Genomic DNA, 24,968 nt, shown 5'->3' with positions numbered 1-24,968 from the left:
CCATATTTCATCAGGAGGTGGCATTGCACTTAACCCCTCCGACTCATCCCTGTCCCTCCCTCACATGAGACGGTGGAGAAGAGGCCGGAGAAAGCACGAGCCCTGCCCTGGGCCCTGTGGCATCTGGGCAGCAGCTCACCCTGGCAGTTCTTCCCACTGGGGAGGAGGCGGTAGCCGGCGGGGCAGAGGCACCGGTAGCTGCCCTCAGTGTTTCGGCAGGCGTGCTGGCACAAGTTCCTCACCCGGCACTCGTCCAGGTCTGGCCCCGGGCATCGGTTAGGGAGTGATGAAGGCAGAGGTACATGCCGAGTCACAGACACGCAGGTGGCCACACACCTGCCTGCCGGGCTCGGGGCCGGCCCAGGAGGTCCCTTAGGCAGCCTGCCTCTGATCCCCACACTGACCTCCTCCCTGCCCCGCCCAACCCTGGGTTGGGTGTCAGGAGGGTCCCAGAGCTTGGGGAGCGTGGGGAGCGCCGCCCCACCCACTTCACGTTCACCAAGGCTGTAGGGGAGCCCTCTGTCCAAGCTGGAATGCTGAAGCACGTGTGCCCCTGAGGCCACTGCCCCTTCCCCTCCCTGCAGCCAGGGGGCTGCCCCGGACCCCTCAGCCCCGTCCCCACTGGTCACTGGTCTCCACATTCTCATGTCAACCTGGAACGTGCTCCGTGACTCCTGACAATCCCCTTGCTGCTCCGCCTCTGTGCATCAAGGGGGCTGTTTCTCAAAGTGGGTTCCTGGGCACGTGTGCCCAGAACGTGCTCAGGAAACCCTCCCTCTGGGCCAAGTGTCCCGAAGCTAAATGGTTTGGAAGCTACCTTCTCTTGGAAGGCCCCTGCCCATTAGCACAGCTAGGGCCCCGAAATGTCCTGTGTCAAGATGCAAACCCCACCCTGCCCGCCTGCGGCCCTGGGTTTGTGAACACGGGGCGTGGTGCCCACATGCCCAGGAGCCCAGAGCGGGGTGTGTCCTGGGTGGGTGCTGGGGCTCCGCCTTACCCGTGCAGACGCCGTGCTGCCGGATGAAGCCGGCCGGGCACCAGGCCCGGCCCCCACTGCTCAGGGCTCCGGGGCCCAGTCGGAGGGAGGCCCAGGTGTGGTAGGAAGCACTAGGGGTGGGCGCGCGGGGCCGCAGCCAAGACACCAAGGGGGCCCGGTGGCTGACGGTGGTCACGTTTCGTCCACTCCGCTCCATCGGGGTGCAGGTCTTTCCGTCACGCAGGAGGGTGTGGCCTGGCGGGCACAGGCAGCGGTAGCTACCCTGGAGGTTGTGGCACCGGTAGGCACAGGTCCTGGGCAGCTGCAGGCACTCGTTGACATCTGGAAGGCACAGGCGGGGTGCTGAGGGGGGCTCAGGGCTCGCCACAGCCTTCTAGCCTTCCCCAGAATCCAGCTGCCTCACGCCTGCCCTCTCCTGGGACACCCCAGCCTCCTCTCCCACTCCAGCCTCCACTGCTCAGAGGCCTCAACCTCTCCCAAGGTCCGAGTGAGGCCCAGCTACCCCCTAAGCTTCTCTGAGACCCACTCACTTCTCTCCACCCTCCTCCTCTGAGGCCCCCTGGGAAGGTGACCTTGCAGGGTAGGGCTGAGGTTTGGGGTGGCAGAGCAGGCATCCAGGCCCCTGGTGAGCGCACCATCAGTGTTGGTGCTGACCAGGGTTCCAACTAGGGGGTGGGTGTCCCATACCTAGGCAGGGTAGGCCAGGGCCCTGGCTCCAGTACCCCCTGGGGCAGCCACAGTGGTGCCCGCCTGGGCTGTTCTCACAGATCTGGTTGTACAGACATTCATCCGACTGCTCCAGACACTCGTCCACATCTGGGGAGGCAGGGGAATGGGCAGGGGTGGGGACAAGCCCAGGGCCCCTCCCCCAAGCTCCCCATCCAGTCCCCTTGTCCGGTTCCAGTGCCATCAGGTGGGACGCAACCGCCCCTCCCAGCTCCACCAGCTTCGGAAGGTAAAAAAGTTCTGGGTCCCAAAGAAAGAGGGGAGGGGCCCTGGGGGCAGAGTCCTGGGTTTGGACCAAATTCTGCCACAACTCTCGGTCCTTGACCAAGTGACTCTCCCTCTCTGAGCCTCAGTTTCCTCATCTGCAGAGAGGGGCCAGGACCTCTTCATGGGGCGGAGGAAGAAAACTGGATCAGGCACGCGAAGGTTTTGGGCGGCTGGTACGTGGGAAGAGCTAAATTAAAAAAAACAAAAACGGAGGGAGGGCAGAAAGGCGGGAGGCGGGAGAGCCTACGAAGAGGGACCGGAGGACTCTGAGGCCACTGAAGTGGCATGGCCACCTTTCTGAGTTCAAATGCCACCGTGCTTTCCCCCGTCCACCGATGGCCTCTCTCGGAGGAGCCAGGAGGATCCAGGATTGTGAAACCATAGGATGCTGGAGCGGGAAGGACCCTAGAGGTCACCCGTCCAGGAGCGGCACCTAGGTTTCATCTCAGAGGTCAACTGCAACTGGTCCGTAGCGGCGGCTGGGGAAGCCGTGCTGAGAGGGGTTCAGCATCTGCCCCCGCCGGGCCAGGATGCGGGAGCAGAAACGAAAGAAGTGGTCACAGATGTCGCATGCTTTTGCCATCCCCGACCGGGTCCCCCTCATCGGACAGACAGATGACAAGCCTGAGGCCCAGAGAGGACACGTCTCAGAGGTATTCGAGTTGCTAGCAGCCAGGCCAGGTGAGGACTCAGGCCAGGTGAGGACTCAAGGACTCCTCTTGAGTCCAGCTCGGGCCCTCCGCCTGGCCTCACCATACTCCTTCTGCCAAGAGAGTGTCATTTGCCCTGAAAGCCTAGCGTCCCAGTGACATGCGGCACCCGCTCTGAATCCTGGCAACTGCCGGGTTCCCAGGAGCACGGGCCACCCCACGCATGCCCCCATCACCTTCGCAACCGGCCCCATCCGCGGCCACCCGGAAGCCAGGCCCGCAGTCAGGGAGGCAGCGGTAGGACCCGAGCAAGTTCACACAGCGCTGTCCCCCTGGGCAAACGTCAGTGTCCCACGCACACTCGTCCACATCTGGGGGCAGACAGGGACAGTGGCTACATGAACACGTGCCCCCCGGGTCCCTCCTCGCCGCCCAGCTCTGGCTCAGCCTCCCAATACTAGCTTTGTCCCCAGGCCCAGGAGCCTCAGGGATGGTGGTCCCATCCCTCACGCTAGCTCTGTCCATCATCTCGGCAACCCCAGAAACGCAGAGCCCGCCCTCAGGGACCCGAGGTGGCATCTGATGTGAGGTTGCCGACAATGCCCCATGGACGCCCAGTGGAGATGTGGCAGCGCCAGGTCCCACTGGTGGGAATGGAGGGTTGCAGATGGGGGCGGTCAGTGTCTGGACGGTGTCCTGGGGTCAGATTGGCTGTCCAACAACGTCACTGAGGGGATACGTAGAGCCAGCGGGGCAGATGCGTGTCAGCTCACCTCCAACCTCAGTTACTGGAAATGACCGCTGAACGTAGGGATTACTTCCGAGGTCGTGCCCAGGCTCAGCGGGTATAAGTGCCGGGAGCACATGACAGCCACATGTATGTCTTTAGGGATCCCTAGCACCCCCCAGTACTTGAGCCTTCCCCATCTGCAGCCCTTACAATGAAAGTTCCCAGGGAACGCAGGGCATTGGAACCCCCAGGCTGGCATCCAGGGCCCTCAGAACCAGGCCAGCTCCTGCATGTATGTCCCCTGGCCAGAGCCCTCACCCCAGAAGCCCCTGCACACACGCGGGCCAGGTCCACGGAGGGCCTCGCCCCCGGGGCCCCACTCACCTCTGCAGCTCCTGTCGTCCCCGGCCAGGGCGAAGCCAGCCGGGCAGGAGCAGGAGAAGTGGCCAGGCCCGTTGTGGCAGGAATGGGAGCAGGCGCTGGGGCCACCCGAGCACTCGTCCCTGTCTGGGGGGTGGGGGGAGCTGGTGGTCTGCGTGCCCAGGCCCTCCTGCCAGCTGGCCATCCCCGGCTGAGAGGCCTCCCTCGTCCATGCCAGGCTGGGGACAGGGTGCTCACCCACACAAAACTCTCCCTGGGTGTCCAGCTCGAAGCCTTCTGGGCAGCCGATTTCGTTCTCTTCTGCAAGGCAAAGAGAACAGGCCCTAAGGACAGAAGACGCCTAGGGACAAAGAGCAGCTCTGGCCATAGCCCAGGCCCACCGCTCCCTCCCCCACACTCGGTCAGGCTGGGGGCCCCTCAGCGGGTGCTCTGCCCCAGTCCTAAGCCTGGCTGGTGCCCGGCGAGTCAGCGAGCCCGTTCTGACAGAGCCCAGGCCTGTCGGAGGCACTGGCTGTGCGTCATGCCACGAGGGGCTCGTGGTGGGCTGGCTAGACCGCGGATGGCAGACCCGGGAGAGATCATTAGCGACAAGCACAAAACGGTGGGGGTGGGGGGCTCTGCATGTGCCAAGCTGTGCTCCTGAGAATCCAGCAGAGTGGACGTGGGAGCATGTGACAGGGGCGGTAAGCCTGAGGCGGGGCAGGGGCAGCCTGCTCTGACAGGAAGGGGGCCGGACTGCTGGCATGATTATAAGGACAGCGCCCTTGATAAAGCAGCCATCGGGTGCCCGGCGAGGGTTTCAGAGGCAGCACCTGTACTCCTGACACCTTATAAGGCAGCCAGGGTCATGTCCATGTCACGGATGGGCAATCAGAGGCTCAGAGAGGGCCAGGGCTTTGCCTGCAAGGTCTCGCAGACACGCAGTGGGGCAGCTGGGTCTGGACCAGGGTCTGCCTGACTTCAGAGCTGTGCTCTGACCACCGTCCCATGTTCAGGGTTAAAAACATGCTGGGACCTCACACAGTGGAGACAGGTGTACTTTTAGCATCCCTTGGTTGAGAATATGTGGCATGGTCCTGTGGGTCTCCCTAGGCGGGGACCCTGCTGCAGGCAACCTTGGGAAGAGGGTGGGTGTGGCTCGTCTTGAACTCAGCCTGGTGGGAGGGGTGGTTTAGATTTTCCCCCTAGGGCCTGGGGTAAAGCTCTGGAGGGTTCCAACAGGAGTGGCTTGAGGAGCTGTGTTCCCGTCGGGGTGTGGATGGGTGGACGGGGCAAGGAAGTGGGTTGTCTCAGCCCCGAGTCTCTGGTCCATGGTCGGTGGATGCAACGGGCGGTCCGTCACCAGGGTGGGCCGTCACCCCGGCTTTCAGCAGGGCGGCGGGGGGCGCAGAGGGGATGAGGCCCTCACCAGCTCGCAGGGCCGTGGTCAGCTGGAAGCGCAGGGCCTCAGCCTCGGGCTCGAAGGCCGCGCTGACGGCCGAAGCCAGCAGGTGCTGCACCAGCTGGGGCTGGGGGCCCCGGGCTGCGTCGTACTGGACGCTGTGGTTGCAGCGCAGGGACACAGGGAGCCCACCCTGCAAGAAGCGCTGTGTGGAGCCCACGTAGAGCCGGCCGGGCCCCGTCTGCACATAGCGCTCCTGGAAGTCCTGGAGGGGGCGGGGGAGGGGAGTCGGCATCTGGGAGGTCCACTTCCAAGTGACCTGGGACCTGGGACCCTCATCCCCCACTCATGGGACATGGAGGTGTCGAGGGAGGAGAGCCGGTGGGCCCCTCAGCCCTTCCTCCAAGCAGCGGGCAGCCTCGGACGGGTCACTGCCCTTCGAAGTTCTTGTTTATGGGACATGGGGAGGCCGAGCCCACGGCACTAGCTCTCCCCTAGGTCCGAGGCCAGGCCACGCCCCGGGAAGAAAAGCGGGCCTGGCTCCCAGGGGGTAGTTGTGGGTAGCACATGCCGCTTTTTCTCACCCTCCCCATCCGTGCGCCCCATCTGTGCACCCCAGGGCTCGCCCACACCTGCACTTGAAGCTCTGTGTCAGCTAGGGTCTCGGGGACAGCGCCATTGACCAGCACATCGAGGAGCAGGAGGCCGTTGGCATCCAGGCCCCGGGCCACCTGGGTCATCGTGAGCAGCTCCCCTGTAATCGATCCCGGTCCAGCCTGGAGTCACCACCAGGGAGAGGCCCTGGGCTCAGGCCCAGCCCCGCCTGGCCCCCCCAGGGGGCGGCCCCATCCACCTGTGGCAAACTCCACGTGTGACTCCTGCCGGAAGCTGCCGCCCGTCAGCGAGTGGCCGTTCAAGGCGTCTCCGCTCTCTCCGGCCAGCGCCCAGTAGATGGGGGAGATGGTGACCACGAGCGCCCGCATCAGAGGCCCTGGGTGGCGCGGGGTGTGGCGTGGAGGCCAGGTTAGGGCCGGATGCCCGGGGCAGCCTCTCCTGCCAGAGGTCCTTCTGCAGCTTCCTATTAGCCCCAGGGGAGTGCAACCCTTTCCCGCCCCATCCACACTCAGCCCCAAGATTACCTGGACCACTCACTGGATCAGAACCCGGAAAGTGGCAAAGGCCAATGTCTATTTCTTGGAGGAGTTGTGAAAATTAACAACATGTATTTACACAAAGAAGCGCATGTAACTTGCTGATGTTCAGCTCCATTCCACAAACACTGAGGGCTTCTGGGCCACTGCAGTGCCTGGGACTGCACAGACCATAATTACGAATGTGCCGGACAGAGCTGAAAATCGGCAAGGTCTCCTACCTTGCCGAAGAGCCTGGGAGAGGAAGGATGGTTCTAAGCCACTGACTTTGAAAAAACAAGAGCGCTGAAGTGCCCTGGACGTGGATTTTTCAGACCATCCCATGATGCCCAGCCCTCCTCCTGGGACAGGTGGCGCCCTGGACTAAGGAAAGGGAAACCCCACTCGCTTGCGGTCCTGACAGGGGACCTTCTTGTTCTGGGCCCCGCGGGTGGGAGCTGAACCTTCTCTACGGCTCTGTGCCTGTTTCGGCCACACACAGCCTGGCCCTGGGGCTTGGGGCCAGATGTTTCTCTGCAGCTTCTGTTCCTGCAGCTGGAAGAGGGAACCGCGTCTGGGCAGCGTCTCGCTTCATTCTCTCTCTGCTGACGGCCAGCTCGGAGTGACCCCCACCCCCCCATCCACAGCCAAAGTCCCCACACCGTTCACACAGGCCTGTAATCAAGGGCAGCCCTGGAGGAGCTGCTTTTAGGAAAGACCCTGTCAGCACTGCCCTCTCCCTGCTCTGGACCCCCACGAGGGGACACAGGTGGCCTGGGAAGGGCGAGACAGCAGCATCCATTATGTCAGTGTCTGCAACATACCCTCCAGAACGTTCCATCTGCTTAGGACAGGCTACTTTACGTATCTGTCCAAAAGTGGACTTTTCTTGGTTCTCTGGGCCTTCCGGCTAATTTTACTCTCAACATCTCTCCCTTCTGTCCCCTTCTGCCTGCATCCCTTATCGTCACTGGTGACGCTTTCATTTTTCTATCAGGTTTTGCTCGAATAGTAGAGAAAAAAATCTCAGACAGCCGTCAGTGGTTTCAAGCTCATGATCCGATCTGCATTCACACAGCCAGATCGTTGCACGTGCTCTTGGTCTGATTTTAAACGCAGTCAATGTCTCCTTGGGGGGTACGGGGTGGGGAGGAAGTGGCCCACACCTAAATCCACTTTGGCTTGGACTCTGCTCTTAGAGGCGGTCCCATTTCCTCTTGTGTCCCTCTCTGTGTCCCTCCCTGTGTCCCCCCCCCGGCCGAGAGCCTTGGAACACAGGCTTTGCCTCCTCCTGGCTCTAGCATGGGTCAGAGGGTCCCCAGAGGCGAGGGACTCTCTGGTCCCCACTTACCCACACTCTCAGGGATGTGGCTGATGCTGCTCCGGATGGTGGTGACCCCAGAACGTGCCTCCCGTTGCACACTGGTGTTGAGGGCGGCCACCCCGAATTCTTGGCCATTGATCGCCCCGATCATGCTACCCCGGCTCCCCCGAGGCTCCCCTGGGAGGAAGGAAGAGAACAATGATGACACTATCCACCTCTGAGTCCTCGGTATCAGCAGACACTGTTACCCATTTCACGAAGGAGTAATCTGAGGCTCAGAGAGGCAGAGAAACTTGCCCAAGAGCACACAGCTAATGGGTGGTGGTACCGGCTTCGAATTCTGGCTCTGCCATTACCTTCCTGGAAACTTGGGCAAGTCGGGTCCTCAAGCCACACGTGTGGCTTATCTATAAAATGAGAAGATGGGACCACAGATACACCAAAAACCACCAGGACCCCATGATGGCAGGGGCTGGCATTCTGGAGGAGCCGGGGCTGAGGGGCAGGGCACCAAGCCAGGAACTGAATGCCACCACCTGGACGTCCCCCATTCCAGCAATGGCCCTGGCTCCAGCCGCCCTGCAGCTGGCCTGGCTGGGGTGGGCTGGATTCCTACACGCCGCCAGGCAGTCTGCAAACAGATGCTCTGCAGCACTAATCAAATGGATTGCGCGGGCACAGGGGGGTGCTTCCTCTGGCTAATGGGCCAGCTGTCTCATGTGGACAGATGGCATTCTAGGGGGGCGAGAGACAGACGCTAGCCTGCCTCTCCGCTCGCCAGCTCTCGGGGGAAATTAGCAACAAATGGCCCAGGATCTGTCGAAAAAATAACATAAAACACTGAACTGCCAGGATCCTAAATGGATAAATCAGGGGGCCTGGTTAATTTTGGATTCCAGGAAGCACTGCCATTTCCTGCAGCTCGTCGCTGGGGTTTGATGCCATTTGATGCCCATCTGGAATGTCTCTTGTCAATATCTGCTGCTCTGGAGTTTATGGGAGGGATGGGGAAAGGCCACGAACCTACCCTTGGCTTTGTAATAAGGGGCTGATGAAGGAATTGGGAGCTGCAGATAAGAAGGCAGCAGCACGGCCCTGGCAACTTTAGAAAGGGACAGGAAATTGGAGGCCAGGAGTGACAAGCCACCGTCGACTTTCTCAGACACGGGGTGACTTGGCAGCCTCTTGTCTCCCACAAAGCCAGGATGCCCCCACCCCCCCGCCAAGGCTGAAGGGAAAGGAAAGGTAGAAACAAATCCGTAGTTAGGGGACCTCAAAACCTTTACACGGCTGGCAATGCCCTCCGAAAGAATTTATCCTACAGAAGTATTCAGGCCAGAACACGAAGATATGCACCGCATGGTTTTCTAGGGAGAAATGTAAGAGAAAAATACAAAATAAAACCTTAAGGTTATTTAATAAAGCCAGTAGAAATTACGTAAAAAAAAAAAAAACCCAAAACAACAAAAAACCCCACGACATTCCTATGGAATGACACGGAGCCATTAAAGAAGATGTGGAACAGATTTATTGCCATGGAATGTCGTCTGAGATAGACGAAGCAAAAATGACGGGTCGTAAAGACAACCTATAACTTCAGTCTCATTCGTAAAAAGAAAAATAGTGTAACCCTTTACATTCAGAGAAAAAGAAGTGTAGAAGGAAATACCCCAAATAATAATTGCCAAAGCTATTTCTGGTCATTGAATTATGGGAGATAATTGATAATTACTTTTTCTTCACAGATTTTTCTAGATTATCTGGCCTTTCTACAATTAACATAGATGGAGTAAACAAACAAACAAACAAACAAAAACAGAGTCGTTTCCATTTAAAAAGTAAGGAAGCTCTTATGGGTTGAATAGTGTCCCCCATAAAGGACACTTTGAAGTCCTAATGCCCAGACCTCAAAATGTGGTCTTATTTGAAGATCGAGTCTGTACAGAGGTAAGCAATTTAACGTGAGGTCATTAGGGTGAGCCCTAGGCTCTGAAATGAAGAGTCTGCTCAGACCTGTTCCAAAAACAGCGTCTGTGGCTGGGTATCAGAGAGCCACCGGATTCTCAGCTGTGTGTGCTGGTGCTCCAACCCGGCCCGCAGTGGGAGGGAGGCTGAGGGCCGGAAGGGGTCCCACAATTGGCTGGCAGTGGGTTTCAAGTAGCAAAATGTCAAGTCCGTTCCAATCGGTCCCCAGGTGCCCCCTGGAAAGGGGTTCTGTGGAGAAGGAGTCTGACATTGTGTGTGGTGATGGATTGGTGATGTCTGCCATGGACAAGGACAAAGACACAAAGCCACGACTGTGGAGTATTTACTCCGTAGAGGCCCAGAAATAATATTCGGTGACTTTTCGTTAGTCAGGTGGAGTCATTTTACTGTGGTTTCCTGGGATAGTCTTTCCTGTGGTTTTAAAGTTTGGTCTTTAAACTTTAATGAGAAGGGAACTGCTTGAGGAGACTCGAGGTGGCGGGGCTGAGTAACGGCGTAATCAGCGCCGGTTACCGAGTGCCCGCCACGGCCAGGCGAAGCTCGCAACAAGAACTAACTCACAGACTTTTCACAGCGATCCCGTGGGGGCCCTTGTTTAATTCTGCCTATTTCCCAGGGCCGTGGAGTGTCCAAAAAGAGGACAGGCATCTGTGCCTGGTACGCTGGAAGAGCCAGGTCCCCTGTCCACATGAGCTGCAAACGCTGAGCATCTCGGAGCCTCAGTTTGGCCAGATGTACAGGGTAGGGTGGACAAGGTGAACTATAAGGCCCTCCCAGCTGGTCCGTTCAAAGTTTGTGACTCTAAGCAAAGGGAGGAGTCGGGGAGCTGACGGGGCAGTGGGCCAGGTCCCCCGAAAATAACACACAAATCCCCGTTGTGCAAGAGATCCCGCCTCTGTCCACAAAAGTCTGGACAAGGACACCCCGTACCTCTCACAACCAGGAATGCCTGGGAGGTTGTGAGCAACACTTCACATGCGCCCATGTCCCCAGCCTCCACCCGCTCCTGCCCCAGGCTCCTATCTGGCAGGGTCTGGAGCTGCCGGCTGGCCTGCAAGGGCTGGCCCGCATGCAGCCACTCTACTGTGGGCACCGGCTCCCCGGTGGCCCAGCACCGCAGGACACGGCATCCCCGGATCTCACTGTCACCCCCTGGGGCTGCGCCTGAAACCCAGGGACACCGGTGGGAGGCCCCAGGGCAGCATTTAGGAACATTTTGTTATTTTAGTACATTCAAATGATACATAGTCACTTAGATTACAGAATGACCGCTTTCCTTCCTTTTTTTTAAAACCCCACAACAGATCACGACTACCTTTTGTGCCACCAAATTTTTGTTTTTAGTGGCTACGTGGTGTCCTATTGTTGGGACTCTCTTATGGTCTGCTGGACAATGTCCCCGTTATAGGACATTTAGATTGCTTCCAGTAAAAGGGTGACCCTTGCCAGAATGGCGTCGACTTGATGCCAGATGAAATGGGCAGATGCGGGCTCTGTCACCGGTGAGTGATTCTCACCCGGTCATTCCCTGACCCTCAGTTCTCTCACCTGAAAGATGATACTTCCTGTCCACTTCCTACGACAGGCCTTCCTGCTTCCGGTGGCTTCTAGCAGCCAGTGGCTTAAAGCTGCACCCCTGCGTTCTCGGCCTCCATCTCTCAGCGCCCTCCTCTCCCTCTGTAATCTCCCTCGGCCTGTCTCCTAAGAACGCGGGTGATGGCATTTCGGATAACCTCCCTATGGCAAGGTCCTTAACTTAACCACATCCGCAAAGGTCCATTTTCCAAACGAGAGAACATTCTCAGGTCCTGGAGATTAGGACACGGTCCTATCTTTGGGGGCCGTTTATCAGCCTACCCCAGGCCGTGTCTGCTGAAGCTGAGTGCACGTGAACTACATGTGACCCAGCAGCTCCCCTAGGAGAAATGCATACGCGCGTTCGCCAGAAGCCACGCGTCAGAATGTCACCGCAGCACGGTCCTCGACTGCCCCAAACCGGAGACTCACCTACAGTGGAATACATAAATCAACCTCATGAACCCGCACAGCAGAAAAGCAGACGGCAACGGGTACGAATGAGTGAATTCCACGTGCAATTTCCCAAACGACGACGGGCACGAGGCGCGTGACACCGAGCGCACATGACAGGGCTCCCTTCAAACGAAAGCCACGCCGAACGAAGAGGTCGGCAAGTCGGCTCCCACCAAAGAAACAAGCGCGACACGTGACAAAATTGTCAAAACCAATGATTTCGGGGCTCTAGAAATCAACGAAAAGCGAACAGGGAATCGTTTATCCGTGGAAACTTCTAGAACTTTGGGCAACAACAGTGGAAGTGCGTGGCCTCCCTGCCTGGGCTGCCCCCCTCTCCCGCCCCCATCCCTCTGTGGTCATCACAGCAGTGTTGTTAGGACTATCACGTGGGGCTGGCTTGATTGGCAGGAGCGGAGGAAGTGGTCTCTGAGAAGCCAGGGTATCGTCAGGAAAAGGAGCCGGACAGGTTGGGAACAAATGAGGAACGAGCAGCCCTTGGCTCTGCTGGCCGGGGGTCCTGGCCCGGGTCCAGGAGACCAGGGGGCTCGCCAGAAACGTAATGAAGAGAACCTGGGAACGAGGGAGCCGTGGATGACTCGAAAATGGCCCGAATGTGTGTGTGTGTGTGTGTGTTTTCAAAACATTGATCATACCTCAGTAAAGTGGTTTGAAAATCAAATCTTTTTTAAGGTGAGGTGACCCTTGGTTGACCTCACAGATTGCAAGGACCTTGTCAGCTTACAATCCCTTATTTTTTTTTATTTTTCACACCCACAGCATCTGGTCTTCCCAGGTGGTCTCCCATCCAAGTACTAACCAGGCCCGACCCTGCTTAGTTAGCTTCCAAGATCAGATGGGATCGGGCTTGTTCAGGGTGGCATGGCCGTAGACGAAAATCAAATCTTAATAAATATCAAAAGTTTGGGGAAAAATAATAATAGGTGGCATTTACTGATGAATTACTACGGGTCAGGCACGGGGCCGATGCCCGTTTTACACGCATTATTTCATTTAAGCCTCACGACTACTTATGATGCCTGTTCTGTCATTATGCCTGTTTTAAAGACAAGAAAACTTAAGTGTGACAGAGCAATTACATGATTTGCCTAGGGTCACAGAGCAGATGGCTGAGCCAATAACACTCCCAAGTGGACTGAGTCCAGACCGGCCCTCTGAGCCGTCAGGACTGACCGGTATGGCTCGCTGCCGTCTCAGGGCCTTTGCACTTGCTGTCCTTCCTGCTTCCAACAATTTTCCCCAGCTCGTCACGTGGATGCCTCCTTCCCATCATTCAGATCACAATGTAAATGTCGCCCCATCAGAAAGGCCTTTCCTGATCAACCCCCCAAACTGCTTGAACTTTGAATACTCCAGAGCTACAGTCAGATGTATCGATGGAGCCTTGTCTTCTTTGCCTGTAATTTTTGGCAGGTTTGATTGCGATGTGTCTCGGTGAAGACTTGAGTTTGTCCTGTTTGAGTTTATGTCTTTTGTGACGTTCTGGGTTACTCTGAGGCTCAAAGATAGCGCTTTGTAAACTCGAAGCTGCTTGGCAAATCCAAGAGCTGTCACTATGACCTCAGTGATTGTTTTGAGTTTTGGATAAATGGTCCCCCCAGGCCTGGCTCTTGGGTCCCTGGTATTCATCAGCTCTGATCCTGACTCCCATTCCGCCTCGGGGACATTCCACAGGACTGCAGTTCTGGGTTTGGAATGCACATTGGTCCCTGGTCCTGCCTGCCTCTCTGCCCGCCATTCTCATCAGAGCCTGGGTCCCACCGGCCACAGCCAGGCACGGCTGCCTCTGAGCTCCCACATCGCACTGTCCCCACCCGGGGCCTGAGAGAGGGGGAGGCTGAGACTCACTCTGCAGCACGAGGACCACTACTTTCTCCACTGTGCCCATCTCATTCTCTGCCAGGCACTGGTACTGTCCCGCGTCGTCCATCTGCAGGTGGGCACGGGAGGGGGGATGTGGAGTTCAAGAGAGGGGGATGAGGGGCAGGGGAGCAGCTGGGGATAGCTGGGCACAGAAAGGGGTGACCGGAGCAAGATGTATCTCCCCAGGAAGGAGCTTAGAGCCTGAACCGGCCGGGCCTCATCACAACGGTGCATCAGAGGGGCCTCCACGGCCACTTGTCAATAGACATCCGAAGAGAATCCAGCCCCTTCCACACCTGGAACTAGGGGTGGGACGACTAAGGACACGGACTCACTGCCCTCAGCGGAGCCACCTGCTGCGAAAGCCTGATTTAGGTCCGCCTCCTCCATACTGCCTACACTGAAGCACTATTGCTCCACGGCACACAGTTAGGGATGCCTCGAAAAACGCGTTTGCGGCTGAGTGAGTGTGGGAAACGCTGAGTAAGACCAGTATCTGAGCAGCAGGCTTTCTCAGGGTGCTGACCGGACGTGCACACTGCCCATCTCCAGGTGGCGGGGGTGGGGGCGGTTGGCAGCATTCCCCCAGCTCGGCGAGAGGGAAGCTGTTGTCCCAGGTTCCCCGCGACGTGGACGGCGATGGGACTCAGGAGGGATGCTGGCTCAGATTCACTTCTAAGCAGCAGCGCTGGCCACCATGAGATGGAGCTGCGGGCAGCCCAAGGCCATGCCAGAGATGACAGCATGGGAACCGCTCCCAAGGGACCATCAGGGGCAGCACGGCACCCAGTTAAAGAGTATAGGTTTGGGGATCAGACCAATGTGGGGCTGAATCTCACCTCCACTGTTTACTGAACCCATTACTAGGACGTTATTGTGTTTCTGGAGCCTCGGTTTCCCCATCTCTAAAATGGATCATTGTAAGCATCAAATTAAGTCCCACGCATGAAGCGTGAGGCCGGTGCCCGGCCCATGGTAGATGCTCAGGGTATGGCAGCCATTGTTGCCGCCGCTATTAATGATATTGCTGCTGTTCTCACCAGTCCTATGATTATGGCCCTCTAGAGACAGGCCAGGAGCTCTAAGATGAGCTTGAAGGACTGAATTGTGCATTTCTGCATGACCACTGGGACTTGGGACACGGAAAGGAAGGTGAGTGGGGGCCGCTGCCCCAGGGCCCGGGAATTTGGAACAGCGTGGAGTAGGAGTCAGGAGAGCTGGGGTGTGGTCCTGCCTTGGGCGCTTACTGCTTGTGGGCCTCTCTGAGCCTCAGAGTCTTCCTCTGTAAAATGGGACACTCGTACCTGTCTTCCTTGCCCTATGGGGCTGTTAATAATGACAATTACGAGCCCCCTGAATGGGTGGTATATAAGTGAGACACAGAGAAGTTAAGTCACTGGCCCTGGGGGAGAATCTCTGGGTAATGGGCAGGTAAGTGCTTCGCAGACCAGAGAGGACAGTGCCAACCTAAAGACCCCTCCTGAGCAACAGAAAGAGCCGAGGGTATCCCAGATCCCTGCCCCTCCACCCGCCAAGGTGCCAGACCCCTCCTTGCCTTTGTCCTGCGGATGGTCAGCGAGCCATTCTGCAGCCAGTGCCGGCGACGGCTGCCTGGCAGTGGAAGGCCATCTTTGATCCAGCGGAGGCTGGGCACCGGGTCTCCATGGACCACACAGTCCAGACGGACGCTGCCCCCTACAGGTTCCACCAGGTAGGAAAAGGCCTCCCCTTGCAGGACAGGAGCCTCTGCACAAGGTGACATCAGACAAAGGGTCGAAAAGGAAGTTCCCTTCAGGCTCGGCCTCCCATAATCCTGTCCCCAAAAGCCTGTCCGCCAGACCCCAGGGGCCTACAGAGGCTCCTGCTGGTCCAGCATGGCCGTGCGGTCAACGCAGCAGGGATGGCAAACAGCCTCCGTGTCAGTCACGGGGTCAAGTGCAACAGACTGGCAGCGGCTGCCAGGAACGCGGCGCCGAGGAGGATTGGAAGCAGAGTGGGGATAGTGCTGTGATCGATTAGTGATGCCTGAGGCGGGCCCGGCGCGAAGGGGGCGTTCGTGATGCGCGTCGTGTAATACGCGCTCTCACGGGCAGACGGCCCCAGCGGCAGGTACCTGCCGGGCACTCTGCAGAGCGAGGACGCCGTGGTCATTAGAACACCTCGGGTTGGACCCGGCAACACGAAGACGTGCCTGAGTCTCATTTCACGCAAACCTTTAACCGCTTTTGGACGCTCATACCAGTTTCCATTCTTCCTGGTTTCCCGAGGTTGAATCCACCAACGGCTGAAGCCGCGTCCTGGTGCCTTGGGCTGCTCATCACCCTCCATCGAGCCCCATACCACCCATCCCGAAGCTGAGCAAACTAAGTCACGGTGTCACCGAGGGTAACCGTGCTGCTCCTGGCGGAGCGGGGGACAACAGGTAGGCCGGCAAGCTCCGTGCACGTTTCTGCCAGGGTGCCCTGGGCCCCGTGCCCGCCTCCCGCACTGGCACCGTTCCGCTGAGAGCAGTGACACGGGCCAGTCGGTCAGGTCTCAGTTCTACCTGCAGCTGGCTCATCTGGGGAGCGTAAACAATACCGATGCCGTGGCTGGTTTACGAGAGGCTGGTTTGCTGAATCGGGGGTGGAACCCGGGCCTCAGTAGTTTATCAAGTCCCAGGGGATTCTGACGCACAGCCAGGGCGGAGAGGTACTAGTTTAGAGGTCGGGAGGCGAGTTTAATAGATTTTCATAGAAAAACCAATAAATTGAGTTCAGCAGAGGTCTTGAGAGGAAGGCCAGATGGCCCACGCCCTACCCTTCACGTGGACGAAGCTGACCGTCTGCACGCGGCCCACTCTGTTCTCGGCCCAGCACACGTAGGTCCCGCTGTCCTCTCTGGTGACCGCCACCCGCTGCAGCGTGCTGCCCCCGTCCTGTTCAGACACCCCCTCTGTGGCAGAGGAAGAGACATCCCAGAGGACTCTGAGCCCAAGGTGCCAGGGACCTCCTGCCCTGAATGCTTAACTCAGGCCTGGGGACCCCAGCAGGTGCTTAATAAAGATACAGAAAACAGGGGGTCCTTCTCCTTAGCGGAAGCTGACTCGGGTGGGGGGCGCAGGCCACATTAGAGGGTGTGGTTGAAGAACCTGCCTTTCCTCATTTTCAGGTCTGCACTGAGTTTGGTGAATGGTCAAGGGGAGGTCTCTGGGGGCCTGTTAACGTGCGCCTCCTGAATTAAATCGCCCTGCCCTCGGGACTCCTGCTGTCTGCATTTTAAGGTGAAGAAGCTGGACTCAGAGAGCCTGAATCCCTCGCCCAAGCCTCCAACCAGGAAAGTGCCGGGGTAAAGCCTCATCGTGGGTTTAGGGGGCTCTGAAAATATCATTTTGCAGTGATTTGACTGCATTTTAGCAATTAGCAGACATTTCTTGAGCACTACTATATACCCTGCAAGCCCTGCCTCCCCTCAATAGCACCTGGCACCCAAGTGGGGAGACAGAGCCCCCCCAGGAAAGAGGTTTGTTGAGAGGCCCACGTGGGAGCAGCAGCGCTGGGCTGGAACACAGGCCCCTCTCCCGGTCCCGAGGTCTCTTTGTCACAGGTGGCTTCTTGCCAGGGTCTGACATGTGACCGGTCACATGGGGCCACATGTGGGTTTACCCCGTTCCCCTGCACAAGGCCAAGTCTGGAGACCCAGAACCCACAGCACCGCTGAACACCCTCTTCCTCTTCACTGGAGTGGGGCTCCCCACCTGCCCACCCCCCTCCACCTCCCAGGGTCCCAGGTCCCTGTCCACTGGCTCCCCAACAGCCCCAGACCTGTGACTGGCCGGTCATTGAGAGTCCAGCCAATGCGGGGGGTAGGGCTGCCTCGGGCCACACAGCGAAGCCACAGCCTGTCCCCAAGGCGCAGGCTGCGGTCCCCAGGCAGAGTGGTGAAGACGGGCAGTGCCAGGACGGTGAGGTGTATGCGGCGGCGGGCGCGGCCCACAGAGTTCTCGGCGGTGCAGGTGTAGGTGCCAGCATCCTGGCTCTGTGGGGCAAAGGGACGGGTCAGGCTGAGAACTGTCCCCACGCCCAGCATGGGCCACTATGTCCCCAGGACCCACTCTCCTGCAGGTCACATAGCTGGCACATGGCTGGGCTTCACCATGGCACCACAGCAAATCCCCCAGCCTTCTGATGGCTCTGTGCGTTCAGAATCCAGGCCCTGACCAGGCCATCGTAAGAGTCACCATTTACCGAGCAGCCACTAGCGCCCGGCCCCACGCTCAAAAGTTGTGCTGCATCGGCTCATTTGTGCTCACGTTGTCCCTGAGGCAGCCCCCACTTTGGTGGCTTCTCCTAGAGGAGAAGTCCAGCGGGGCCGGTGCACCCAACACTGCTCCACCTGGCCTCCTGAGTGGCAGGGTCCGAGGCCCCCATGACCCTCTCCAGGTGTGCCCGCCGAGCAGCCGCACATCCATCTGGAGAGCGGCCCATTTTGCAATTACAGAATCTGATAAGCGCTGACGGGAAAGGGGGCCAGGGGTCCTGCCCACGCCTCTGGCCTCTGGCTCAGGTCAACATCAATGTGAGCTTGAGAACAACCGGGTGCAATTTGGGGACACAGAGTCATCGCCACATCCCTGCCCCAGTCCAGGCTCCTTCCCTCCCCTGGGAACTTGTCATGGAGCTCCAGGTTCAGACCTTGGTTCTGTCTCTTGGCACCAGTGTATCTTGGGAACGCTGGGTCCACTCTGAGCCTCGGTTTCCCCATCTGTGCTCTGGGACAGTAATACCTATTTCCCCAGGTTCCTGTGGCTAAAAGCTGCACAGGGCTCAGCACAGAGCATGACAGACGGGGAGCCCAGCAGACGTTGGCTGCTCCCCTTGTTACGACGATTCCTCTCTGTGCCCCGCGCAGTCAGAGCCTCACCTCTGAGCTCTTCACCAACAGCTCCCCGGACGGCTGGATGATGAACTTGCCCTCGGTTCCGGACACGGGGTGCCCGTCTTTTTCCCAGGTGATGTCAGGCTCGGGGTCGCCACTGGCCGTGCAGGGCAAGAGGGCGTGGGAGCCTTCGGTGGTGGACAGGTCAGGGAGGCCAGTCTCAATCACAGGAGGGACTGTGGGGACAGGGAGGTCCACTCAGGAACTGGGGCTGGGGTAGGGTGGGCTGTCGCTGCCCCGGTGCCCTCAGCATGCCCCTCAGTCCCTTTCTCCACCCCCATCTGCTGCTCCCACTGACAACCTGGTCATAGGCCATTGCCCATGGTCTGGACGGCTGGGGGACTCTGCTGAAGCTGTGACAGGGTGATACTATTGCATGCACGTGCAAACACACACACTAGAGCTTCGAGACAGAGGCCTCCCTAACCAGGCTCCATGTGGGCACAGATCCCTGCTGTCAGCCAGCATCCAGGACCACGAAGCCCCCATGTCCCATCCTCTGGGGAGGGGCTACACTGGGGCAGAGTGCAGGCCACCGGATGGACAGACAGGGAGGAGGAGCTCGCTGGACAAGGAGGCTTTGGAGGATGCGTGGAGCCAGGAGCACCTCTGGGCTCATAAGCAAAGTCTGACCCCAGTCGTACACAGTCACCCACGGGGCCGGCCCACTGACACAGCCACCAGAACAGACACTGGGGTCAAGGCAGGTCTGGCCCACACTGAGCACTCCAGGGTACCTTGCACGTTTGGGGCCAGTGACACTTCCTTTCCCTCTGAAATCAAACTAAGGGAAGGACACCTTTAATTGTGTGTTTGTGTAGAAGGGACAGAAATGGCCACTGCTCCTGGAAAGCCAGAAATGCACAAGGGATGACTGGACTAGTGTCCCTCGAGGGGCCGGGGGAGCAGAGGGACTGCGGCTACTGTCTGAAGCCAGACTTGTGCACAAAATGGGGATATGAGGATTGCCCCTCAATTCCTTCTAGAACCACAGTAGTGCTGGGGTGGGGAGGACTCGGGGACATGCCTCACCTGGGCTCGGAGCCTGGCAGGGAAGAGTGGGGCTCTCTGGGGCCTCAAGCCCCGCTCACCAGGTGCACCCTGCCCCCCCGCCCCCACCCCCGCCATGGCTCACCAGGTGCACCCTGCCCCCCCGCCCCCCAGCTCACCAGGTGCGCCCTGCCCCCTCCATGCTCCCACCTTGCACCACCAGCCGAGTTTTGCCCACGGCGCTGCCCACGTTGTTCTGGGCGATGCAAAAGTAGTTCCCGGCATCCTCTGGGCTGGCGCGGACAATCTGCAGCTGCCCGCTGGGCAGGACCTGGGTACTGGCTCCTGGATTGGGTGGGGGAGAGGGGGAGGGGCCAGTGGGCGGGGCCACAGAACCCCAAGGTGGGCAGGAGAGCAGCTTGGGCCGTTCTGTCTGTTCGGGCTGCACGTGACTCACTGTGGTCACAGAGTGAGGTAGGGACAGAGTCAGTGCGGAAGTGGACCCAGAGCCCAGCCAGGCTGTCCCTCCCCGATCTCCCAACCGAGCCACCGAGCGCTCAGGCAGACTCTCGGGCTCTGGGTGGTAAAAGGAGGCAGGGGGCAGAAAGTAAAGAGGGGGCAGGGGCTTTCTGGACCTCCCAGCAGGGAGGAGGACCCCAGGCCCATAGGGTCCTCCCTCCGGCACTAGCCTCAGCGAGACTCGCCTGTCGGGATGCTGAGCCCCTCCTTCTGCCAGGTGATGCTTGGCCGTGGGACACCTGAGACCTCGCAAGGCAGCAGCACCTCCTCCTCCGCCACAGCCCGAACCATGCTAGGCAGTGGCTTCACCACAGGGGAGGCTGCAAAGAAACAGGGCTCCAGAGGTCCCTGGGGAAGCCTTCGCACCCAGGCCCCTCTACTCAGGGGCCAGCTAAGAGAAAGGCCAGCGAAGGGAACGGGGGTTCCAGAAACCTAGGCACGGAAGAGGCCGGCGGGGCCCCGTCGGGGAGCGGGATCAGAGGCAGGTCTGGGGCCTCTATTTTCACCTCTGTCCCCAGCCCCGCCTGCTTCCAGCTCTGCACCTGCTTCCCACCCCAAGGGTCTGGGCTGTCTGGCCGCAAGGTAGGGGGCCCTACCTTGCACAGCGAGGACCACGTGTTTGTGGGCCACGCCCGCCGAGTTGTGGGCTGTGCAGGTGTAGCGACCAGCGTGGATGGGGAGGACCTGCCCGATCTCCAGGGCGCCTGTGGGGGGACCGGGGGACAGACGTCCCCAGTGATGGAGCCTGCGGGGCTCTTACCCGTCCCCACCCCGGTGTCTCTGGTCCAGGCCACTCGGCCTGCCGCCCGCCCATTCGTAAGCAGCGTGGGGGAACCTGGGTCCTAGGACGCCTCTGCTCCCCACCCAGAGCGTAACCGCGGGCGAGTCCCTCCCACTCTTACGGCCTCAGTTTCCCCTGTGTACGATGAGGAATTACCCAGGTTGGTCTCTAGGCCCTTCTGGCTGTGACATCTCAGGATGAGCCACTTTCCTGCCTGGAATCTCTGGCCCACCCATGGTCCCCCAGGCCTCCCCCTGCTTTTCTCGCCATACTCTGCTCCAAACCCTCCTCCTCCGGGAAGCCTCCTGGATTTCTGCCTCCTCGGTCTTCCCTTTGCCCTCCTCCCTTTAGCCTCGGGTGCCAGGGGGCTCCCCAGACCAGAGGCTGCACCTGAGCAGTGAAGCAGAGTGGTTTCTAAGCTGTCCTCTGGGGAGCCCTGAAGGGGACGGAGGACCGCCACCCCACGGCCCCCACCCCAACCCCAGCTGGAACTGGAACCTCAGGTGTTTTACAGGTGGGGCCTCCCTGCAACCACCTGTGAGAAGGAAGGTGTCCATGGCGTCAGGAGAGTTTGAAAACCATCGGTCTGGCCAATGGGTCTCAGCCTTTAGGACTTTACTCATTAACCGACAAATAGATTTAATTTGAATCCCCATAAAGTTGCCAACTTTTATTCTGGTAAACACATTTTAAAAGTCACCATCTCTGATCACCTTAATTTCACAAAAAAAACTTTCGACACCAAAATATTAAGAGAAGCATAATTTCAGCATAAAGGATGTTCCTTCTCAGGAGAAAACACGGCAACGCTCCAGTGCTATGGACGGGAGGCGAGGGGCCTCTCCCGGGTCGCACAGCAAGGGACTGGCAGAGCCAGACCAGGACCTGCGTCTCGCTCTACCACGGGGCCCCAGGGGGCTGCTTTCGCACCCTCTGCCCAGCTCCCTTGGTCCCCCCAGCGGCAGCTCTCCGTGGTCCCCGTTCCTACCTGAAGGTAAGACACGATAGCCGTTGCCCCGGGCCCCGAGCTGGGCGCCTGCCTTCCTCCAGGACACCAGCGGGGCCGGCACGCCCATGCTGTGGCACGTGAGGACCACGGGCGCCATCTTGGTCACAGTGAAGTCTGTCTGGTCGTCGGCAATGGTGGGAGGCACTGGAACGCAAGGGCAGGCGTGAGGCCCCACCGAGGTCTGGGAACGCGTGGCCGCAGGGCAGGCGGGTGAGAACCGCACACGCAGACGAAGCCCCCACGTGACCTTCGCGCCGAAGGGCCGGGGAGGGAGGCGCGACAGAGAAGTCACGCTCTCTCACTCAGACGTCCCTGGCCGGGCGCGGGAGCAGTCGGGAAGTGCCTTCTGCAGAGACAGCAGCCAGGCACCTCGGGAAGTGTCCCACCGAGAAGGGAGCTGCTAAGGGCTCAGAGCAGGGGGAGTGGCATGTGGCCTGAGAGCCGAAGGGGCTGGGCGAAGGGAACAGTGTTCGCGGCAGAGGGAACAGCACGGGAAGGACCAGAGGCGAGGAACAAAAAGCCGACATTACTGGGTCCCAGGGTGAGGCGGGCCATGGGGTAGGTGGAACCTGGGGTGGGGGTCGGCGGAGCCAGCCCACGGGGGACCGCGTGGGCCCAGGTGACACCTTGCATTCTGTCCTGAGGACAGTGGGCAGTGCAGGGAGGGCATGCAACCAGGGTGACGATGAGGTCAGATTTGGGTTTAGAACATTCTAGATTGGGGAGAGGACTCTCTTTCAAATCCCCACATGCCAGGAACTGTGCTGGAGCCAGGGTTCGGTCAGCGTGGGTAGGTAGGGCAGGATCAGAGAGGGCCTCCTGGAGGAGGTGGTCCATGCGGTGCCGGAAGGCCCAGAGGGAACCGGCTCACGTCCCCACAGGTGGAGAGAGCACGCAGGGCAGAGAGGTGCCACCCACATCCCGCTTCCTCCTCGGCTCCCACCCGACTCACCGAGGACAGTCACCCGGTAGAGCCTTCGGGCCTCGCCCACCTCGTTGCTCGCTACGCACTCAAACTGGGCTGAGTCCTGAGGGCCGGGGGCTGTGAGGAGCAGAGCATTGGCGGGCAGGAGCCTGGGACAGACAGACAGATGGTGGGGCTGCGAAGTGACCGGCCTGGCTGACCTGAGACCAGCCAGCCCCAGCCTCCCTGTCTGGGGATCTGGAAGGGAGGGGTGTCTCACTACGATTCCCCTTTCCTATATCTGGCTCCCAGCCCTGACTCTAAGCGTTTCTTCTAGAAGTTTCTACCTCCAAAGTTCTAGCTGTTGAGTGCGAGAGCTATTTCCATTTTCGCCCCGTCCCTCTGTAACCCACGTCTCCCACAGTCACTGTCCCCGATAAACTCCTGTAATAGCGACATCCAGATCCTTGGTCAAAACCGCTTGTGTCTTTGAACACGTGCTTTAGCCATAAAGCTCCTGGCACCTAACACGACGAGTAATCGGTGACTTCACCAGTGCACCGGCTCCTTTAATGCTCCCTTGATCATGCCATGATCAGCTACGTGTGAGAAGCGGGGAGGCTGAGGCTCCTGCAGGGGCCAGGGGTCCAGGCTCGGCCAGCATGGACTCAGGCTTTCCACATGTGTCTGTAAACAGTGACCGTAATGGTTTTAAAGGCCACATATTGCCTGCCTGGCTGTATGTCCCAAATGCCCCCATGCCCTGCCAGGCGTCTCGGTGTAAAGACCCTCCTGGCCCAGGGAGGTGGGGACGCACGTTCCGGTGCTGGCTTTGCTGAGACCCCGAGCACATTCCTGCCTCGTTTCTGACCTGGGCTCCCCTCTGTGACTTGGTCACGCCCTTCCCCACCCCAAGTGTCTCATACGACCAGAAGGACCAGCTGAGTACCGGTAGGCGCCCTGCTGCAGGCGCAAGTCCAGCTTCTGTCCATCCTTCCACCAGACCACGAGGGGCTTGGGGGAGCCGCTGACCTCACAGGGCAGTGAGGCAGGCGTGTGGGCGGTCAGCGTCAGGTTGGAGGGGCTGGGGGAGATGGCGGGAGGCTCTGGGGAGAGAGCAGTGGTCAGGAGACAGGGTACTGGATGGGGCAGGCCAGGGGTACTCCCACCACCTTCGTCCCATCTCCAAGGAAGCAGAGAAGAGGCAAGGGATCTCCCAGCGGGCTCCCAAACACAGGGCAATGGGGCGTATGCACACCCCTAAGGCTGGCATCCCCCTAACCATCTCCCCTGGAATGAGGCCCCATCAGCCTGCCCAAGGCCAGGGCCCCCATCGCAGCCTCCACCCAGGTGACGAATGGAATGAGAACAGCAGATCGCAGTCCCTAGTTCAGTGATTCTGAATCTCATCCTTGGAAATGTTTTACGTCTTTTATGTGTTTTATCACTCACTCAATAGAATAGCACAGTAGTAAAGTGGATGTAACATATACATAAAATAAACATGCATCTTTTGAGTGTGATGCTGGAAACTTTCTATTAATGAGCTTCACGGTCAAAAACATTTGGAGGCCATTGCTCTTGGCTCCTGACAGCTAGAATGACCCAGAAACTAGTCTGGGCCTGGCCCAGACAGGGGGAGGTGCTGAAGGCAAGGAAAGTGCACGCCTTCCCTCGTTCACCTACCGAAGACCCGGAGGTCACGGCCTTGTCGATCGGAGCCCGCAGAGTTGGACGCCATGCAGAGGTAGTGGCCAGTGTCCTGGGCAAGGACTGGCTGGATCCTCAGGGAACCCTCGGGCAGAACCTGCAACCTGGAACGGAGGGAGGGGTTGCCATGGAGATGGGCAGACCAGCAACACCCTACGAGGAGCTGGGCCCCTGGTGCCTCTTGCTTTCCCAGCAAGAGGGTGCTAACTCAGGAGTCCTGCATTCGTGAGGCGGAGGTCAATGGGGTCACAGCCATGGACAGCAACCCACACCCCAAGCCAGCATCAGAAAGGGTGAGAGTGGCTGCTTTGGGCCTCCCATGTTCCCATCTGGGCCAGCCTCTCCCCAAGAGTCAGCAGGCAGCAGCACCCCCACCTTTCTGAGAATGGCTCCTAGATCTGAGGACTAACCCTTCCCAAGGGCCATGATCTGTCTGCGTAACCCCGCCCCCAGCCACAGCTGATTGGACCGGGGAGGAACACATCACTCAGGCTGGGCCAATGGAATTCTCTGCCCTGAGAATTTTGATCTGGGGTTCACAGACAGCTCTCTAGGCTCTGCAGGTTGTGTGAACTGAGGAGCTCTAACTTGGGTGCCAGAAGAAGGGAGGCCTCTCTGCCATGTTCACAGAGAAAGAAGGTGTAGAAAATT

The 24,968-nt window shown here is 59.1% G+C and overlaps 1 protein-coding gene and 1 pseudogene across 1 annotated transcript in view; both read right to left on the bottom strand.

Annotated features, from left to right (window-relative positions):
• The window catches only part of HMCN2 (hemicentin 2), a gene marked incomplete at its 5' end in the record, with an annotated part of 56,674 nt that overhangs the window by 2,260 nt on the left and 29,446 nt on the right, over nt 1-24,968 (bottom strand). The window contains 25 exon segments of the mRNA XM_039862865.1: nt 140-259; nt 998-1,318; nt 1,685-1,813; nt 2,877-3,011; nt 3,755-3,877; nt 3,989-4,051; nt 5,160-5,397; nt 5,765-5,886; nt 5,986-6,123; nt 7,614-7,763; nt 10,503-10,694; nt 10,697-10,753; nt 13,473-13,554; nt 15,043-15,233; nt 16,287-16,421; nt 17,291-17,504; nt 18,390-18,580; nt 19,605-19,739; nt 20,099-20,233; nt 20,510-20,617; nt 21,683-21,847; nt 22,656-22,777; nt 23,557-23,713; nt 24,294-24,421; nt 24,728-24,776. Of these exon segments, the coding sequence (XP_039718799.1) occupies nt 140-259; nt 998-1,318; nt 1,685-1,813; nt 2,877-3,011; nt 3,755-3,877; nt 3,989-4,051; nt 5,160-5,397; nt 5,765-5,886; nt 5,986-6,123; nt 7,614-7,763; nt 10,503-10,694; nt 10,697-10,753; nt 13,473-13,554; nt 15,043-15,233; nt 16,287-16,421; nt 17,291-17,504; nt 18,390-18,580; nt 19,605-19,739; nt 20,099-20,233; nt 20,510-20,617; nt 21,683-21,847; nt 22,656-22,777; nt 23,557-23,713; nt 24,294-24,421; nt 24,728-24,776 (3,600 nt within the window).
• Nucleotides 12,375-12,497, bottom strand: LOC120602759 (uncharacterized; annotated as a pseudogene).

Source organism: Pteropus medius, unplaced genomic scaffold, assembly GCF_902729225.1.
Source record: "Pteropus medius unplaced genomic scaffold, Ma_sr-lr_union100, whole genome shotgun sequence".
Lineage (NCBI taxonomy): Eukaryota > Metazoa > Chordata > Mammalia > Chiroptera > Pteropodidae > Pteropus > Pteropus medius.
The sequence above is the reverse complement of the archived record's forward strand: the minus strand, read 5'-3'. Positions and strand labels throughout refer to the sequence as shown.